Source organism: Petromyzon marinus, chromosome 46 (genome assembly GCF_048934315.1).
Source record: "Petromyzon marinus isolate PM22_M1 ecotype Great Lakes invasive population chromosome 46, UKy_Petmar_22M1.pri1.0, whole genome shotgun sequence".
NCBI classification, from domain to species: Eukaryota; Metazoa; Chordata; class Hyperoartia; order Petromyzontiformes; family Petromyzontidae; genus Petromyzon; species Petromyzon marinus.
This window is the reverse complement of record NC_133712.1, coordinates 8,476,719-8,497,773: the sequence shown is the minus strand read 5'-3', so window position 1 is coordinate 8,497,773 and position 21,055 is coordinate 8,476,719. Positions and strand designations below refer to the sequence as shown.

Genomic DNA, 21,055 nt, shown 5'->3' with positions numbered 1-21,055 from the left:
GCTTGATTAAACCCTGCTATGTGTCACCAAGCGAGTTGTGTTGCAAGAACAAAACTGTTGTGCAGGAAACATTCATTACCATTTAGTTCTTATCAAATCCACTCTGGCCTCTTTGTGCTGTGAAAAAGGGCCAATGTTTTCATATAGTATATATGTAATAGGAAACGTTTCAAGCAATGGGCCTTCTTCATAGCACATGAAGAAGGTGTGCGTGTGTGTGTGTGCGGGGAGCGGTAGTGTAGCGGTTAGCACGCTCCGCTATGAACCTGGTGACCCGAGTTCGATTCCCCCTAGGTCGATTCAGCCATTGGGGAGACAAAGGCGGCCGGCCGTGGTACTGGCCGCCCACGCCCCTCGTGTGCCTTCACAGGTGCTCAGTAACAGCACTTGCCCCAAGAGTCTGTTAAGGCTGTCCGGAGGATCTTTGTCTTTGCGAGGACACACGTGTGTGTTTAGGGGGGTGGAGGGGGGGACAGGTGTGTGGGTGTGTGTCCAGGGCGAGGTGTGTGATTGGTGGAGAGTTTAGGGGGCGTTGGGAATCCGGAAGTTTGCAGGGTTTTTTTATTTTTTTATTAGACAATAGCCACTTGTTTCAAAGTGCAAAATACCCACAGGGAGTGAGAGGGTAGGGGCCGGTCGTCTGTCTAGTGGGTCACGTGACATTGATTTTAAAATCGATGCTTGCGCTCGGGGTGGGGGGGGGCGTGTGCGGCCCTCTCTGCCAACCGCCGCTGGGCGAGGGGCCTCCTCCCCACGTTCTACCCCGCGTGGGGTCGTGGCGGGGGTCATCGCAGGGGTCGCGCCGGGGTTACTCGACAGCGCTTCACGCTGGACAGCGCAGGTTGCTTAGAGACGTTGGGGAGCCATGGACGGGTGAGCGTAGCACAGTACGACCACGGATGTTTCCGCACTGCCCTCTGCTGACAAAGTAGCCCCCCCCCCCCCCCGTAGCAGCAACAGCAGCAGCAGCCTGTGGCACCCGCTATGCACGGCGGTCTCCCGTTGCAGCCACTCTCCAGGCTCACCGTGGCCCCCAGCAGCAGGGGGCGCCTTCGCCCCCTTCGGCTCCCGATCCGAGCCCCGCGGCCACCCCGGTTAGCCCCGCCGGGGGTGCGCGAACACCGTGAGTGGCGTCCACCGTCGTGTGCCAGCGTCACGCGCGGGCCCGGCCAGAGGGGGGGGGGGGGGGGGGCCCGGGGGGGGGGCCCCCCTTTTGCCTGAATCGCTGCGGAAGGACGTTGAGTTCCGTCGGCGGTGCCGCGGCGATGATGAATTGAGGTGCGACTGGAGAGCAGCGGGGGTCACGGGAGGGAGGGGCGGGGGGGGGGGAGACCTCGCGCGGCAACGAGAACCATCGCAGTGCTGCCGCTGTCCACGACGTGGAATGCCGAGGGTCGCGCGTCCCGGGGGAGGAGGGGGGGGCAGGGGGGGGTAATGGTGTCAGGGTTTGACCCGGGGGGGGGGGGCGGGGGGACGACTTGTTTCCGTGATTCGGAACGGGCCTACTGGAGCGTTCAGCGGTGCCGTTCGTTACGTTGCGCGCGGGGGGGGGGTGTCACAGGAGTCGTTCCAGAGAGCCGCCGGCGATGTGGGGGGGGCGACAGGGGAGGGTGGTGGTCTTACCCAGAACGTGAATTGTACAAAATACACAAAATGGACCAAATCGCCCACGGTGGCGTCCCGATTTGTCCCCTGGTGACCTGAGAAGCTAAGCGCCGGTTGAGCCCGGACAGCGCTGGGACGGGCGAGCGCCGTGCATAGCAGGCGTCGTGGGCCGCGAGCAGAGCGGCACAATCCAACGTTGTGCCGATCGCCACGGCGACCGACGCATTAAAAATAAAACCCAAACCGGCATCACGCGAGGAGGCCCTCGTCCGGCAGTGGATTGGCAAACGGCCGTAGACGCACAGCGGCGACGATGCTCGCCGCTGCAGCGCGTGAAGCTAAACGGCGGAGAGGTGGGGGCTCATCTTTGTGTTTTTGTCGCAGACGGCCTACACCGTGCCCATCCTGGCCTTCGCGTTCGTCTGCCACCCAGAGGTGCTGCCCATATACACGGAACTGCAAAAGTAAGTTGTGGCACGGGGACACACGGGGACACACGGACACACACGGGGACATACGGACACACACGGGGACACACACGGGGACACACACGGGGACACACACACAACGATCCCCCTTATAGCCTCAACATACTGTTGGGGCAAGTGCTGAAGGCGGGCACGCCACACGAGGGGGTGGGTGGCCAGCACCACGCCCGGTCGCCTTTGTCTCCCCAGTGGCAATGTTTACTGCACACCGCACCAGGTACTCATTTGAGGCTCAGTCGACCTAGGGGAGGCCCAGGACCGGCTCAGATAATCGTCACTGGTGTTGGCCGTGAGCGGGAATTGATCCCGGGTCGCCGGGTTTGTAGAGCACACGCACTAACCGCTACACTTCCACTTCCCTTACGCACACGCTGACACACCGAGTCCGACTCTGGACTCGGGTACGTTATTTTTCTATGTTCTACCCCTGTTCCGCAATGGGTTACTTCTGGGTTCTCCCGTAGCTAAAAAAAAACGAATTGCTGCACCTGGCGGTATTGGCCAAACACCCATATACTTACAAATACAATGACCGACAACTCACCCGATGGACATATCGCCTCGCAACATCGCCACCCCGACTGCAAAACCCCGGTAGAGCCAAGGTGAGAGGTTGCTGGGTAAGCAAGTGTAATCATAAAATAACGGTCGCCGTGATGCATTCCCTGCTGGATGAAGGCCTCCCCAGGTCCATCGCCATCACTCAAAGTGTCGCGATATAACGATCCACCCTGCACACGAGGTAATCCTCTCCGCACCATCTCTGCGGTTGACGCTGTCCCTCCCTTGGAATCCCTTCCTGTCGATCGCCGGCCACCAAACCTTCTAGCCCGTTAAATAAAATCCTTTGCTTACCTTTTTGCGACAGTCAGTCTGCTGCCATTAGCGTGGTCGTTCATTGCACGTACAATGAATGACCACGCTACGGAGTGACTTGTCATATTCTCACTTTTGAAAAGCGAAACTAAAGGGGACTCCTCCTGCCCGCGCTGCCTAGACATTGTTCGCCACTGTCTCAAGGAAACCACAATGTGTTACTGGAGGTTTTGGGTGGTTGTGTGAAATGGGCCACCACGCTGATTAGTAACACGGTGGTGAAGGGGGCAGCCATGCAGGCCCGGGCCAGATGTCCGATGAAAATTGACGTTGGGCCCCCCCCTGCCCGAGACTTGTACTTGCATCGCTGGGTTTTGTTGCTCAAGTGCCTAAGCACCTGGCCACCACTAACTACCACCACCACCACCACCACACATAAACTACTTTACCACAATATCGAGCTCTTATGCTCATGGTCAACTCTTTATTGTCCATTGGGAATTGTAGTTTTAAAGGTTGCCGTTATATATACACTGTATATATATTTTTATCGTTGTAAAGCATGGACACCCACTTTTTTGCCACGTGGCTTAAATGCGGTTTGCAATACAGCAGCGGCCCCTGCTGGTTTGAGTTTTACACGGCGGTGTTAGACGTGGCAGCAAATCATCAAGTACAGGACTGTGAAATCAATTATCACGCTCACTATGCTACGTAATTGAACAATTTTCATTGGCAACCAGGCTGAGACCATAATTGGCTTGAGAACCCGGTTTAGCAAGTCTGTATTGTCCAACCCCATTGTTCTCGGGCCTCTCCCGTGACCTACCGGGTCACCGAAGATGTTGCGGAGTCTCTTAATAACACGCGGCGAGTTGTCACTCGCTCACCGCTGCCAGCGCAGGATCAAATCGTCTCTCGTTAACCGAGCTCGCTTCTGGAAGCAACGCCGTTTGCCGGCCGGGCAACGCTGACCGCTGGGAATTTCTGCGCCGCGTGAGTCTGACCGCTGGGGATTTCTCCCCAGGCCCACTCGTCGCCGCATGCAGAAGGTGGCCAACCTGTCGGTGTTCACCATGTTCATCATGTACCTCCTGACGGCCATCTTCGGCTACCTCACCTTCTACCGTGAGTACCCGTGCCCTTGGGACGGCTGCATCGCCACCAGGGTAAACCACGGTACACCACGGAACACCAGGGTACACCACGGAACACCACAGTACACCATGGAACACCACGGAACACCATGGTACACTAGGGTACACCACGCAACACCAGGATACACCACGGTACACCATGGTACACCAGGATACACCACGATACACCACGGTACACCAGGATACACCAGGGCACACCACGGTACACCAGGATACACCAGGGCACACCATGGTACACCAGGATACACCACGGTACACCACGGTACACCAGGATACACCACACAACACCATGGTACACCATGGTACACCAGGATACACCAGGGTACACCACGGTACACCACGGTACACCAGGATACACCACGCAACACCAGGGTACACCACGGTACACCAGGGCACACCAGGATACACCATGGTACACCACAGTACACCAGGATACACCACGCAACACCAGGATACACCATGGTACACCAGGGCACACCACGGAACACCAGGGTACACCAGGATACACCACGATACACCAGGATACACCACGATACACCACGGTACACCAGGATACACCTCAGTACACCACGGTACACCACGATACACCACGGTTGCCGCTTTGTAGACCATGGGAACGATTCATCGCCAGAAATGGCGACGTCTCCAGATAGGCCGTCAGTGGTGGATTTATCGAAAATGCTCTTTAAGAATAATAATCGCAATAAACAATCTCCACCGGCGTGGCGATTTGATGAATTATCTAGGTTAAGTTTTTTGTTTACCTTGTGGTGGCTGTAGCGGCCTCTAGTGGCTGTTGTGAACTGAACACTTTATCACACACGGAAGATCATAGCCCCCCATTGCCAATCCACTGCTAAATAAAGGCCTCCTCACGTCAGTCAAAGGAGGTGGCTTGACCTCGCTTGAACCCATCACGTAGAGCACACGGCACCGACTCAAGCACGTGGTTATTCGACACCTATATTGTCAAGCTTGGGTGTATTGACGAAACATCGTTACCATACCCCCACCGGCCCGGATGAAACTTAAACAAGAAACCAGGGGATAAAAAACAGCTGTAGCGTGCCGCAACAGGTCGAGATACGGCAGCCGTTGGCAGCGGATTGTGAGCGCTTCCCACCATCACCACCATCACCACCCACGTGTAGCGTGTGATGGAAGTTCCCGTGACCCTCCTCACCCAACCCCCCACAGAGACGGTTGAGGACGAGCTGCTGCACCGCTACAAGAAGGAGGATCAGCTGATCCTGTGCGTGCGCCTCGCAGTGCTCATTGCCGTCACGCTCACCGTGCCCATCGTGCACTTCCCGGTACTACGCTCGCTCTCGCACGCGGAAGCCGGTTCGTAAGTACGGGCGTTCGTAAGTCGAGGGCTCCCTGTACTTGTTGAAGGCTGAGTCGACCTGGGGGAGGGGGGGGGGGTGGACAGGACCGGTTCAAATATTTGCCACTGTTGTGGGTGGGAATTGAACTTCGATCGCTGGTTTTCGTTGCACAGCGAGCCAATCGCTGCACCACCACTCCCCCCACACGTGTACATACACCTCCATGCCTGTCCATACACATGGGCACACACACCACATATTTCTGTTTGCGTTGTTTATTTTGTCTCGTCCATAAGCCTCAACGTAACACTCTGTGTTAATGACTAGACTTACTGCCCGGCTTCGCCCAGGACTTGGATTCTTGCCTTGGATTAATAGACGGCCTTCGCGGAGGGTGGGGGGGGGGATGCGTGACGTCAGCAGGCACACTGCGTGACGCTGCCGCATACCGGTGACATCACAGATGTGACGTCACCGCTCACTTGCCGTGCAAAATATTACATCCATTATTGCGCCCCGCCCCCCCCCCCCCCCAAAATACGAAAGTCTATTTTTATACTGTTTGCATTGTGTACAGTCTGGAAAGTACCCACATGCCAAATTTCAAGTTTGTAGCATGTCGGGAAGTACGCTAAACATTTCGAACAGACACACATATTCATAAATTTTCCTTTTATATTTATATACATAGATACTCGCTCATGGCAAGCACACGCGTGTGCCTGCTCCGTTGTTCCAGGTGCGCAAGGCCATCCTGGAGATGCTGTTCCCGGGAAAGCCGTTCAGCTGGGTGCGCCACGTCCTCATCGCCGTGGCTCTGCTCTCGGTCATCGTCACCCTCGTCATCACCGTGCCCAACATCCGCGACATCTTCGGATTCATAGGTGGGTACCGCCACCAGCCACTCACTCACTCACCCACCCACCCGCCCGCCACTCGCTCACCCGTCACTCACTCACCCACCCGCCACTCGCTCACCCGCCACTCGCTCACCCGTCACTCACTCACCCACCCGCCACTCGCTCACCCGCCACTCACTCACCCGTCACTCGCGCACCCGCCTGCCACTCGCGCGCCCACTTGTAGCTCACTCGCGTGCCCACTTGTAGCTCACTCGCGCGCCCACTTGTAGCTCACTCGCGCGCCCACTTGTAGCTCACTTGCGCGCCCACTTGTAGCTCACTCGCGCGCCCACTTGTAGGTCAGTCGCGCGCCCACCGCTCACTCGGACCCACGCCACTCACTCGCGCACCTGCCTGCGTCGCTCACGCGCCCGCGCCACTCGCGAACCGACCCGTTACTCTATCGCACAACTCACTCGCTCCTTACCCGCCACTCACTCACCCGCCACTCACTCACCCGCCCGCCACTCACTAACGCACCGAGCCGACGCTCACATGCCCACTCGCCCAGCTGCCACTCACTCGCAGGTGCACTCACCCGCCACTCACCCGCCACTCACTCGCAGGCCCACTCACCCGCCACTCACCCGCCATTCACTCGCAGGCCCACCCACCCGCCACTCACCCGCCACTCACTCGCAGGCCCACTCACCCTGAGCCGGTGGTGGAATATTCCTTTGGTGGGGGACAAGTGGTTGGGGCAATAACGCGGCCCATCCTCCCTCCGGAGTAAATAAAACGTATTCTTGGTTCTTTCGGTAAAGTCACGTATAAGGGAAACAATAAAATAATATAAATATAAAACAATAAATATTTTTATTATTTTACTGTTTCCCTTCTACGTGACTTTACCGAAACAACCAAGAATATGAATCTCTGCAGTCACGAAAGCTTTAAATCAAAATTTAAATAAAACGTGTATAACTTTGTGGGGAAGTTATGGATATACTGGGCCCTGCCATAGGAAGGTGTAATTTCCACCTCTGGCCCAGGGCCGCTAACAGGAGATGGTTACTTCAATGATGATGCTCACTGAAACGAAATGGGTGCGAGCCGATGACCCATCAACCACCATCTGTGCCTCCACCCCAGGTTCCACCTCGGCTCCCTGTCTCATCTTCATTTTCCCGGCCATCTTCTACATCCGCAACGTGCCCGAAGACAAGGAGCCCATGAGATCACCGCAGAAAATCGGGGTGAGCAGCGGCAAAATGTGGAGGCGTCACCGCTGGGTTTGGATCCAGGTTTCAGCCACCCCACGATGACACCGGTGTATCGGAATTGATGGTGTAAGCCCAGTCACCAACGACTTGCAGGGGAAAAAAACCTATCACATTTTATTTGGTTCTGCACTTTAAAAATATCACGTGCGTCAATAACACGTCCCTAAAAAGGGGAAAAATATATATAAATAGGCGAGGTTACGGACAATGGCCCTACTTCATGAAACACACGTGGCCTATGATATACTTTCGAAAGGCAGCGCTATTGGCACGTGTGTTGAATTTTGCACCAATGCAAACGTGGCAACACCAAATTCTTTATCAGTTTGACTGCCATACAACAAACATTACGTTCGGTGGCAGAGAGAGGAAGGCAGCGCTGCCCCCTACCGAGTGTACCAGAGGTCACTTGTCAGAGGTAGCTCTGTGATATCTACTTCCCCCCCAGGCCGTTGTTTCGCAAAGGCTTGCCACTGAAAAAAAAGGTTCGAGGAAGGGGACCACAGTCAGCGGCAATCATCCCGAGGGTGATCCTACCTCCACCATTGTGGACAAGGCGTACACAGCACCTGCCTTCAAACAAATGGCGATGTTGCTACGTGTTTTTTTTCTCCCAGTTAACTAAACCTCTGGTTCGTAAGTACGGGTGTTCGTAAGTCGAGGACTCTCTGTACCTGTTTAAGGCTGAGTCGACCTGGGGGGGTGGGGCAGGACCAGTTCAAATATATGCCACTGTTGTGGGTGGGAATTCAACTTCGATCACTGGTTTTGTAGCACAGCGAGCCAATCGCTGCACCACCACTCCCCACACGTGTACATACACCTACACGCCTGTCCATATACATGGGCACACGCACCACATTTCTGTTTGCGTTGTTTATTTTGTCTCACCCTTAAGCCTAAATGTATCGCGCTGTATTAGCTATAATCAATCTCTCTTGCAATGTCCCCAGGCGGCGCTCTTTGGGCTTCTGGGTGTGGCGTTCATGGTGATGAGCCTGGGACTCCTCATCAACAACTGGGTTTCTCCGGAGGCTGGTGGCTCCGTAGGAGGCCACTAGTTGTCCCCCCCCCCCCCCCACCTGTTCCACCTCTACCTCCCTGCACCAAGCACAATGGCCACATCCCATTTGGGTCCTTAACAGCAAACGTGGGACAAGGAGGGCGACTGCTGCAGCTACCGCCGCTCCTGCCGTGTGAATTCGGAGGTCTGCTGCAGGGAGTTTTGGCCCCTATATTTTAGCTTAACAAGGTAGCCTTTTACATCAACTCTGATCCCTCACTCGAGGGTAAGATGTCTCTTTTAAGCGGAGAATTTTAAAAAAACAGGGTTTTCTGTCGAGTCAAATTGGTAGTTGAACGTTTATTACGTTTTGTCAAAAAAGTTAAAGTGTCTCTCCCCTGCTCAAATGAGGATTGTGAGGCAGCGTTTTATCTCTCCGTTGCTTTGAGAGCCAGGTATGGAAATTCCACATTACCACTGTGGCAGAGGCTGGGCCAATGGTTCCCAGCCTATTGCTCGTCGCGTTCCCCTTTCCAGCCCTATCTCACCTGTCCGCTTGGTTCCTGCCAGCATGTAGACTTTACAAGCCACATTTACCCCCCCTCCCCCCTCCATTTATCAGTTGCACGTGCAGCGACCTAGAGCATCTCAAAGTCCATTAACCGTGAACAGGTCCCAACAAGCACGTGTAGCGACCCAGGGCATCTCAAAGTCCATTAACCGTGAACTGGTCCCAACAAGCACGTGTAGCGACCCAGGGCATCTCAAAGTCCATTAACCGTGAACTGGTCCCAACAAGCACGTGTAGCGACCCAGGGCATCTCAAAGTCCATTAACCGTGAACTGGTCCCAACAAGCACGTGTAGCGACCCAGGGCATCTCAAAGTCCATTTACCGTGAACTCGTCCCAACAAGCAAGTGTAGCGACCCAGGGCATCTCAAAGTCCATTAACCGTGAACTGGTCCCAACAAGCACGTGTAGCGACCCAGGGCATCTCAAAGTCCATTAACCGTGAACTGGTCCCAACAAGCACGTGTAGCGACCCAGGGCATCTCAAAGTCCATTAACCGTGAACTGGTCCCAACAAGCACGTGTAGCGACCCAGGGCATCTCAAAGTCCATTAACCGTGAACTGGTCCCAACAAGCACGTGTAGCGACCCAGGGCATCTCAAAGTCCATTAACCATGAACTGGTCCCAACAAGCACGTGTAGCGACCCAGGGCATCTCAAAGTCCATTAACCGTGAACTGGTCTCAACAAGCGACCACTGAAACAACTGCCGGCTCCACAGCCCTCTTCAAGAGTAGCCAGATCCAACAATTCAAGTGAACACAGCGCCAGCGTGTACGCGACAGCACCTCTGCAAGGGGGTAGGCGTCTTCAGACATGAGGTCTCAATGGGCACAGACAGCACTGTCCTGTTTGATGGTACTATTCAGTGGCACACAGCACAGACTTGTAGAGTCGTCACTGCACGCCCTGGGCGTTCGATGCTGCATCTCCCTCTCTCCATCCTCGTCTCACGGACCGCGCCTCCCTTTCCCTGTGCCCACTTTTATCCTCAACACCCGCACCCCCAGCTCCAGTCCTCCCACCCCTCGCGCTTCTGTTGCCCTTGTGTAGAAGCCAACATTACTTGTCTAGCTCACCCCCCCCCCCCCATCTATCCGTGCCGCTTGGGCTCACCCCAGACTGTACCGCGTCGGTCGCTGCACATGGAATTCAAATGCCGCACAACGTACGAGCACAACTGTAGGAAATGCTCGTGGCCAGAGGTTAGAGCAGCACAGCTTCGGCAACTCCCACGTGACTACACCCCACGTGACCACCACCACCACTACGCTATTCGTCTGTTGTACCCCCAGGGGTATGCGGTCCCCGTAGAGATGCCACTCAGCGCCCCCTTGAGAGGCCTTGCCTTCAGCCTCCAAACTGCTGGGCTAGACTCGCACGATCGCCGTTAATTTCCACACAAAGCGGTCCTTCTTTTGTCAGCCCTGGTGGTAGGATGGGCTGAGTCGACCTCCAACCCATGATAGGATTTAATTGTTTATCCCCCCCCCCCCTTCCTTTCTGACAACCCGTTAGAATCCGTTCCTCCTCAAAAGTTTGCAGTATTTGTTTTGTACAAATCTTAAGTGGAATTCTTTGAGCAAGCACGTGTATTATCCGACACGTACGAGTCCTACAACAAGTCTTGAAATTACTGGAGTATATTTTTCTTCTCCACCAGGATTTTCGTTTTGTTCGGGTACGAAGGTTTCAGATGCCACTGCGAGGCGATCTTTTTCGTTCGCTGTAAAATCGAGGTGGGGATGAATCTGCACCAGCCCTGCAATATCCTTGCACGCACCACCTGTTGGCAGGGGAGGGGCCCTCTCTGCCAAGGAACGGCCCTGCGAGGGGATTTTGGCCACCTCTTATAACGCTGGCCAAACATCTGTTATACCGGATGTACTTACCCACAACCCACCCTTCCCCACTTCATGCGATATGCTGACTGACGAATCGGCTCGGCATTCCAGGTTTGGGGGGGTGAGGGTGTGGGGGGGTTGAGGGTGTGGGGGGGTGTGGGGGGGGTGAGGGTGTGGGGGGGGGGTGAGGGTGTGGGGGGGGGGTGAGGGTGTGAGGGGGTGAGGGTTGAGAAACTTGCCCCCCTCCCTCCATCATTTCAACTGCCGCCACTCGCTGGGAGATGTGAACCGGTGACCCCTCTGGAGTGCGAGTCCAGCGTGCCGGCCCGCTAACGCCACCGCCGCCGTGGGTAGCCTGTCCCCTGCGAGTCTAGGCACCCGTCCGCAATAATCCCGTTACACCCGCCACCCACCCACCCACCCACCCCGGAGATCCCCGCCTCACTGTGCCCTCCTCCCGTCTCGTGACAGGAAGAAGTTTTAATGGTATTCTTGTTCGGTATCGTTTAAGCAGCCTTGACCAGATTTGTCATTTGAAAAAAAAATGTCATTATTTAAAAACAAGGGAGGGGAAGAGACTGAAACTGTCAGTGTGTTTTAGCATGTATAACGCTACAGCTGTGGAGTAATTAAGCAAATTGTTTTGGTGACACTGCATGGGCAGTGGTGCACAAGTAAAATAACTTTTTAACAAATAACACTGCGGCCGTGAAAAGGACAACAATAAATGATGAGCAACGTTTTAGACAATGGCCCTCCTTCGCAGCACACACGTGATGATGAATGTGCTATTAAGATCATCGACGTCTGTGATAGCCATTAAGACTCTTTGCCCTCAAACGCCAATTCTTACATATATTTCCTTTTTTATGCACGTTCAACCTCTTTTGCACATAGCCAACCGTGCTAAATCGGGGGAAGGACATTCTTGATTCTTTCGGTAAAGTCATGTAGATAGAAACAAATAAATGTAAAATAAAAATAATAAAAATAAATTGAAGATAAAAGCAAATACCCCACAAAAAAATGTTAAGTAAAAATACATTGAAAATAATCAAAGCAACCAACAAAAATACAGCAAACTAAACTTTTTTAAGGCCACAGTGTTATTGACAAACGTGTTGACTGTTTTTTTTAATATATAAAGCAATCAGAACTCACGAATATTATAAGTATTACAAACATTGCTACTGTTATTGAAAACAGATGTCAGCTAGCAGTCACAATGACAGTTCTAATCATGCGAGAGTATTTAAAAAATGATCTTACAGTAGCGACACGTGGAGTAACGTAGAACGCTAAAGGACTCCACACTTGAAAATGTGAACAGCTTGGGCAGTCACGTCCTGGGGTTTGTCACGGGGAAAATTGTTGAACCTCTCCAGATTTTAAAGCCACTTAACTTTTTAAGTGTTTGGATTGAATAGACAGGCATTGAAAGCGCCTGGAAGGTACTTGTTGGTAATGGTTTTTTTTGCTGGTAAAAAACGAAAATACTTTTTACAAAATCTCCATCCTTGAAATAATAACCGTTTTGTAGATGCTGTGTAAAAGTGTGACACGATCCTGTGTGGAATTTAACACGGAAACTCCCATGACTCGAGACTTGGTTGTACACCTTAAATCGCATTTACAATTGACAGAACTTTGTTGTCAATCCACTGCCTCTATGGATGAAGTACTGGCTCAGATAATCACTCGCCACCTCACGTTTTAGGTGTCGCTACCAGGAGCAGAATCTTGGATGGCTGGCCTGCTTTCGCAGTCCGTCCCACCCCACAAAGCAAATTATCCAAAAAAGCGTCAGGGGAGGGGAGTTGCGGCGCCTCTCGTACAACTGTTATTGCAATCGGGTGCAATGTTTCCATTTTTTTATTCCAAATTGAATGTCATAAAACGTTTGTATTATCAAGGGGGCATTACAGCTCTGGTGACACTTGATATTCCGATAACACCTTATCAAGACTGCTCTGAAACCTCGGAGGATGTTTAATTTGTTTGAATTCCACAAAGGATCCTCTACGGTTTAAAAAAAAATACGAGGAACATCTGGCAAGACTTTTTCGAGCAGCACATGAGTTGCAAAGTGTTGTGAAGTCTGATATATATTTTTGTACCTGAATTTTAGAAGTCAACTTTTTTTGCAACTTTTAACCTTTCCATGCCGACTTAAGATTGCAAACGATGCTTTTGTCTCTCTTTATTTTTACTCCCGCCCCTCGCTTGTTTCGTTCGTGAGGACACGCGGGAAAGCGTGGCAGATGAGAGACTTTAAAGTGGAGAAGTAATGGAGTAGAGTTTGTGTCGGCTTTGTGTGTTTCCGCGTAAAAAACAAAATCGTGCAAAATGATTTCACGAACAAAAGGTTAATTTGGGTTCCGTGAAACGCGGCGCTAAAACCGCATAGCACCCGTTTTGACCCATCTGCAAAGCTTGGCACGACGCACTTACACTTAATTTTAAAAGTGAAATGTTCAATACGTGTGGTTTATTTCAGTGGCGTTACGTCCCGCTTGAACCCGTCCGAACTTGCATTCATGCGTCAAGATTCACCAGGCGATGCTCCGGCAAACGGAGCACCCTCTTGGCATGTCCGCACACTGCAGTGACAAATATTGCCCCAACATTCTCCAACGGCTATGGCAGAAGGAAGCAATTTTCACTCGACGCTGCCGCCAATTCATCCTTCGGCTCGCGACACGCACGCGGTGGAACTCCCGCACAGGTCGGATCATATTCGCGGTGCATTTGGTATTCGTGCAGTCCCGTGCAGTGCACATCGCTTCAAAGACCATCAGGGCCTGCTGCAGTGGCTTTGTAGGACGGGGAAATGTTTGCCACGTGGCTCCCCCCCCCCCCGTCCAATCATGACATTTGCAAATGTACAAACATTTGCACCGTGACGCCGGCACCAAATGGCCTACCATTTTTGGAATGCCACCACCTGATCTTAACGTGCGCTCTGAAGCAGACTGGATATAACTTTGATATATTTTTTCCTTCAGATTGTACACAGGCAGTGTTGACCAGTGCAGCGTTGACCAGTGCAGCGTTGACCAGTGCAGCGTTGACCAGTGCAGCGTTGACCAGTGCAGCCGCTGGCTTTGAACGACGGATGCTTGCAACAAAGCAGGGACCGTTATTTTTAAACTCCGCTCGACGTCACAGGTCGTAGGGTTCACGCAACTCCTGCAGCCACTAGTGGCCGTTAAATTCGCTCAGTGTTGAATATGAAGTATCCAGGTTGCGGCGATCCATCCAATTTGCCTGCGTGAGTGGCGAATCCTTTCGCATTATCGGTACTTTTACAATTTTTCAGAAATGTCCATAACTAGTTGAAGGTGATGCACAAGAATAGCCTGCGCATGTGATCGACGACAAACCCCCCGTGTGGTCTTCAACATCCTAGCACATACTTTACGGCGCACATGGGGACAGGACGAATGTATGCAGACCTTCTTTCGCGACCTATATACCGTGCGCACATTGCCGAAGTGACTGGACAGCCACTGAACTGGTTACAGGCAAACAAGCCGGCCAGCTCGTTACAATTCCAACCACTTTTGCCCAGGAATTTACAATATCTTGTCGGTTCATCGCTGGGTGACGCTCTATCGCCCCACGTGGGTCGTGTGGATCTTTAGAGAAACGCTCTTCACCATGCTGGTCGGTAGACAAAGCGATGAAGGCGGGGAGCATGAATGTGGGAGCATAGAAGTACAGCGCAATAATGGATTCGGCTGAACTTCCCTCTTGCCCACAATCATTTTTGTTCATGTATGCTACCATATTTTTTGTTTTATAAACACTGCCGTCGTTTTTTTATGTCTATGTTCACCAATCAACTTCGTCTTCACTCAAACATCAACCAGAACAGTTGGCCTGGCTGTACTCCACAGCATGTAGTGAGTAGGCTGGAACTTTACCAACACGTGACCGTCTTATGCTCTGTCGAATAGTCCCACAGTATCCCGACAGCCACTTGAAACTCCGAATGACATTAGTCAACGATACCTCGTGCACAATACCTGGGCATTCATTTTAGCCGGAGGCTGAGCTCCAGGGTTGTGGAGGGTCCTGGGGAGGGGGCGGGTTGTGGAGGCTTTGGGTGGCTTACAGCCCCTCTCCTCGCTCAGAACAGAGTATTTGGCTGCTGCCGCCACGATACATTTCCAAATGTTTGAAGCCACCTCGTTGAGCTATCATTTGTGATAGCCAGGTCCGGTTTCTGAAAAAGAGCGAATATAGCTCAGTTGGCCTTACCTGGTGAAATGAAAAGTTTAGCCGAGGTCAGATGATAGTTTTATTTCGCGTGACAAATGAAACCATGGTGACATCCGCCAGTCGTTGTTTTCAAGTAAACTGGTTAGCGAATAAAACTCATTGCTTTTTTAATGCGATTAAAAAAAATCTGAATGAAAAATGAAGTACCCTTTTGTTAATGTGGTGTACAATTTACATAAAATGGGCACGGGTTCTGTTGCCAACCAGTGGGAGCCACGGCGACTTTTACACCACTCGAAACGCGACCAACTTTGGGATATTTTACAACGTTGCAAATACTCTATACCTCAAGGAGGCATTGCAGTGACTTCTCGCTATGGAAGGAAGCTATCGATGTGTCTTACGAGTATTCACGATTGCTCGCCACGTGACTGTCGCGTGCATGCGCGTGCATATGCACAAATCTCATTTCATCTATCCGCAAGTCAATGGCGCGATGCCACTTACTAAAAAAAAAATTCCAAATTACCGATAGCTTACCGTCATTTTTTTTACAAATTCAAAATAAGCCATTGCTGAAACAAATACACACGGCTAAATTCTCTACGATTGAACAAATCTTTCACGGTTTGCTGGCGTACCAGCCCACTTTATCCCTAGATGTATATAACATCAAACCCGAGATGTACATAACATCAAACAAGGGGCAATGGGAGCTCTTCAGATCCCGAAGAAACTCCCCTACGCGTGGAGTGAAAGGGACATTGCCGGAATATTCACGAGACAAGACCCGAAAATCACGTGGTAGCGCTTAACCGATTTAACTTCATTTTAAAAAAATATATAACATTTAATAAAAAAGAGAAATGCAAGATAGGTTTAGGACAAACTGCATCTGCGTATCTGCATTATAAAGAAAATACACGCTTGAGGATCGGTTTGGTGTTCATTGTATGCGTTGTAGACATGTATTCAAATCGTAACGGATGTGTGTGTACAAATCATGATTTGTAGCTGACAGGTTATTGAAAAATATGATTTGATAAAAAAAAGATGTATTGAATGTTCTTAGCGTCCATGGGTATTTAAGTTCTCTTTATGCATTACAAAAACACGAATCTCTCACCCTTTCTCCAGGTAGCATAATGTTAGTCTGCCGATGTTGTATTTATGTATTTAGCATAGGTACTGACGAGATTTCGTTTGCTCTTGTTAGAAACACTTAATTACTGTATTTTTCACATCCAAGACTTTGTTGTTGTTAAGACCACAGTCTGCGCGCCCAGTCCCCGTTGTGCTGAGAGTGGCGACCTGCGGCTCGGAGCTGACGATCCTTCAGGGCAGTCTTGGGTCCTTGGAACCAGCCATGGGGCCTAGAGGCCGGCTCCAGCACATGGCCTCGGTTCTCTTTGCCTCGACCGACTCGCTGTGGGCCTCCCTTCACAAAGACAATTTCCAACCCCCCCCCCCATCCCCCCTCCAACCCTCTTGAATCCAAGACTGCCTTGAGGTCAAGCAGTACCGTGTGACGCAAGTCCCCCCCCCCACCCTCTCTTTCAGACTCAGTGCCATGGTCTCGTGAAACCGTGGGTGGCATTGCACGGCAATGTTTGTGCCGCTCCGCGCGTCTGCGCGTACGCGAATGCGCGCGCGGGCGCGCCACTTGCGCCTCTTCCATCGGGGCCAAGGCTCGCAAACTGGCAGACGCGAGCCGAAACGCGATGACGATGCCTCGGCGGTTCACGCTCGGTATGTCGGTGACACGGGGCGGGTGGGACGGGAGAGGAAGCTTCATCGGCGCGTTGGTGCCAGCGCGTGAACGTGGTTTTTGCTCGGAACGTGCGCGATCGGGACCACCACACCATGGGGCGATGCATTTGTGTCGAGGCCAGTGAACCGTCTCGTGATGCTTCGAGAACAATGCATCACGTGCAGGGGAGGGACGGGGGGCTGAGGCTCGACTTGAACTGAACTACCGACGTAGCCACATATCATCATACACTGTCACTTTAGAGGTGGGGGGGTCCCCCTAGAGGGGGGAAGGGGTCCCCCTCGTGTTGTCGAACCCCACTCGTGCCTGCCGCTCCCTTCATACCACGCGGCAGCAACGGAATCCCTCACCGCTGCTGCTTTTGACATTTGTTTTGAGTGAACCACACCCTCCATCTTCAGCTAACCTCACCATCTTCAGTTAACCTCACCCTCCATCGTCAGTTAACCTTACCATCGTCAGTTAACCTCACCATCTTCAGTTAACCTCACCATCGTCAGTTAAGCTCACCATCTTCAGTTAACCACACCCTCCATCGTCAGTTAACCTCACCCTTCATCGTCAGTTAACCTCACCATCTTCAGCTAACCTCACCATCTTCAGTGAACCACACCATCATCAGTTAACCTCACCATCGTCAGTTAACCTCACCATCTTCAGTTAACCTCACCATCTTCAGCTAACCTCACCATCGTCAGCTTAACCACACCCTCCCACCACAGACAGTGCAGGGGAGAAGCCGCTGTGGGACAACACTGAAGCTATTTTAGTTTTCCCAAATAAATCTCGGCGGCTGAAGTGAGCGGTCCGTAGCTTTCCTTTTTTCTCCAAACCAAAGTTTTTTTATCGACCGCTGTCAAAGGTTAGCTACGACATAGATTGCACTGAATACCGAATATAATAATTGGTAGAACCTTGAAGGGAGCTGCTGCGAGGGTGACCTGCTTTTAGCCTTGTAACTACGCAGGTACGGAAATCCTAGTGCCAGCCAGTGCCGGATTAAGCTAGTGCAGGATCTGTAAGGATATGTTAGAAAGGGGACCTACATTTTTTTTAAAAACCCTATAAATATTAAAACACGTACATTTTTACTTTGCATAGTAAAGTAATTGTATTTTTTCATTTGCTATACAGCCAGATGATACGACAAATCGCTAACCTTAAACACCCAGTCGTTTATAAAAGTTGAAGGCAGTATAGTATTGTAGTAATAGAGAAAGTGCAGAATGACTGAACCGGAATTGATAGCTTGAAAGTATTTAGCGCGGGGCCCTTGAAAGTGCGGGGCCCGTGGCTGCTAGTGTAGCTACTTTTGCTACGAGGATATAATCCGGCTCTGGTGCCAGCCATCCCCTTTGACCCCTGGCAAGTTTGACGACCCCAGGAAAATTTGACGACCCCCAGCCTGATGTAAATCTCTTTGCTCATTGACGCCTTGGATATTGTCACACTGCATACAGCACCGTACACAACAACAATAACAAACCCCCTTTTGTGGTGTTTAAACAAATGTGAAGAAAAACAAATCTCGAAGCTGCTCTGTGCTGCGTCTCGTCGTGCTCCCGGTCATCAGGATCCCACCGTCTCCACCGTCTTTGCCCCACATAGCGGCGGCGTAGCGCGGTTGGAACGGGCCCTGTGGTGCGAGCAGTGAAAATGTGCCGCTCCCCGCCCCAGTATCCACCTCGATGTAGCCCGGTCGCCGCCGGCACACGGGAAGGTGATTGAACGGTCCCGCACACGCGACAGCTCACCCACTGTTGGCCAACTGCTGACGTGACGACCCAATTTGTAAGTGTTCTGTGCATTTCAGAGCAGCGTCGCTCTCGTGGGTTTGGACAGCGTGATGCTTGTAGCAGAGTTGGGCTGGTGGTGGTGGTGGTGTTGGTGTTATTGTGTCTGTGACTCACGTAAGACATTCCGCAAGTCATCCCCAAATCTTGACGTTGTTCCGTCACGAATGTTTCACCCGGCTGGAGTTTGAGTAATTAAAAAAAAAAACGACTCCTGCGATCGGACCCCGTGTGTACGCGTCACAAAAAATATTTAACGCAGTGCTGTGGAGGTAAACGTCCGACGTTTCAGGTCCCAGAGGATTCCCCCGAGTTGTGTCGAGGTTGTCTCGGTGTTCCGCTAGCCGTGGAAATGCCCTCAAGTTTGACTTGACATCACACAACACCGTCGACTTTCTATAGATTTTCGTTTTGTGTGTGTGTGTGTGTAAAGCGTCACTTGTCAATAATATTGTTCATGTTGTGTACATTGGCGATGCCCAATAGGGTGCGAGTTCAGGCAAGGTTGTGTCAAGGGTTTCGTTTTCTCCGGTCTCCAAGTCATTTGCTGTGCCGTGCAAATTGTAAAAAAACAAACCCATGTGTCCCTCAAATAAAGATCCTAGTGAAGAACCTCCCACTGACGTTGCGCGTCGCATCTCGTTAACGTATTAAGTTACGAGGCACCCACTCCGCTGACCAAGTCACCTGGGTTCGAATCCAGGCAGCCACCTGTGATTAAGTGCCTCTTAGAAGTCGGTGCAGATCGAACGCTGCTGCTGTTGTGAATGTGCAGCAGCAGCAGGGATTGATGATGATGATGGCCGTGTTCCACACGGCAGGGGGCTGCCACGGAGACGCGAGGCCCCGGCAGGGACAGCCATGCCCCGTGGTGTAGAGAGCAGCAGCAGCAGGAGGCTGCGAGTCGCACTGCCGCTGCTGCCGAGAGTTCCACCGTGGGCTGCGATGCAGAGCGGACAGAGACGCGAGGCCCCGGGCAGTGAGGAGCAGCGCCTTGCTCCGTGGTGGAGCGAGGCGGGGTCTCGCGCTTGCATCTGCAGGCACCGTGCATCAATCAAATGGAGGTTTGTTATGGGCAGCTGCGGAGCTACGTTGTGGGCGGGAGAGGGCCATCGCATCCAAATCGATTGTTGTACATCATGCCCCAGAGTCTTCACAGCCCCGCACGGACCAGCGTCGTTGATGTACCGTCAATGAACGCCCACGTCCGACATGGGTGGCGTGGTCCCTCGTTCAGTAGCGGATGAAGGCCACCCAACGCAGTGCGTGTAAATAGAAATCGACGGAGAATTGACTCGTTTACACGCAACTGTATGCCTGTACTGAGGATGTATCGATAATACGCTTTGCATCCGAACTAATCTTGGTCTAAAGACAGCGCTGGAAGTTATTTCTCTACGCGTGTAACCAAGAGAAATACTGCACCCCGATGTTTAATCGAATCAAGGACTTTGTTGTAGTGTCAAGGCTCAGACCACAATTGAAATATTGTCCCTTCTGAATTACAAAGAAGATCGTTAGCCTACCTATCACCCTAACAATCGTGATGGAGCCGCAGTCTGGCTCTACAGCCAGAATAATCACGTCTCCCAAGAGCCCTTTTGTACCTGGCAAATGTAAATTACTCAGGGATCGTCGCAACATGCACCTGTAGATGATGAACATGGGAAATTGCCCATATAAATAAGGGCTGTCCGTTTTACCGTTGGAGAACGAAGTCCTTATCAGCACATTTGCAAACCGTGTCAAGCGATGATTACGTTAAAAGGGGAAGTGGGTTTTGGACTTTGAGAAACAGCTGACGAGTGAGATAAACACACACACTGGACCCAAGTTTCGAACAGAACCCCAGTCTCGTACCCAGCCAACGCGACCAGGTTGAAGCGTGTGCACATTTGTGACACCCCCTCTATTTGGTTGTTCGATTGCGGATCGTAGCATTCGACAATGACGAATGCAAGTTGTTCGACGATGAATTTCCACGACTGAAGATTGAAAACGCTCGCTGCTTGGACCACTTCACAGGTACGTACGTGGTCCCGTTGCTTTCTGCGACGTCTGCAAAGTCATTTATAACAGCCACTGCTGGCTGCAAGCCACCACATGCCTCCCGTTGTCAGTCACGTGGGTGGATGTTGGAGGGCACTGCTCCACGGTCGGTTGGGCCGGCACAGGACCGGTTCAGATATCACCCCACCACTGATGTTTCCCGTGGCTGGAAATCACTCGGGTTCATAGGGGAAGTTGCAGTGTCCACCCGCAGGGTATGGCGGGGGGAGGGACGTCTCCACTATCCACCAAATTCTGATGAGACGGCGGGCGTTTCGCA

The 21,055-nt window shown here is 52.0% G+C and overlaps 2 protein-coding genes across 4 annotated transcripts in view; both read left to right on the top strand.

Moving 5' to 3' along the window:
- The window catches only part of LOC116952283 (sodium-coupled neutral amino acid transporter 3-like), a 138,009-nt gene extending 126,930 nt beyond the window's left edge, over positions 1-11,079 (top strand). For all 3 annotated transcript variants that reach the window (XM_076074154.1, XM_076074155.1, XM_076074153.1), the window contains 6 exons: positions 1,990-2,069; positions 3,937-4,037; positions 5,264-5,379; positions 6,134-6,278; positions 7,389-7,492; positions 8,473-11,079. In XM_076074154.1, the coding sequence (XP_075930269.1) occupies positions 1,990-2,069; positions 3,937-4,037; positions 5,264-5,379; positions 6,134-6,278; positions 7,389-7,492; positions 8,473-8,580 (654 nt within the window). In that variant the 3' untranslated portion in view covers positions 8,581-11,079. The remainder of the gene's footprint in view (positions 1-1,989; positions 2,070-3,936; positions 4,038-5,263; positions 5,380-6,133; positions 6,279-7,388; positions 7,493-8,472) is intronic.
- Positions 11,080-11,142: 63 nt separating this feature from the next.
- Positions 11,143-21,055, top strand: part of LOC116952248 (three prime repair exonuclease 2-like) — a 31,930-nt gene continuing 22,017 nt past the window's right edge. The window contains exon 1 of the mRNA XM_076074150.1: positions 11,143-20,751. The gene's annotated coding sequence lies outside the window, so the exon portion shown is untranslated. The remainder of the gene's footprint in view (positions 20,752-21,055) is intronic.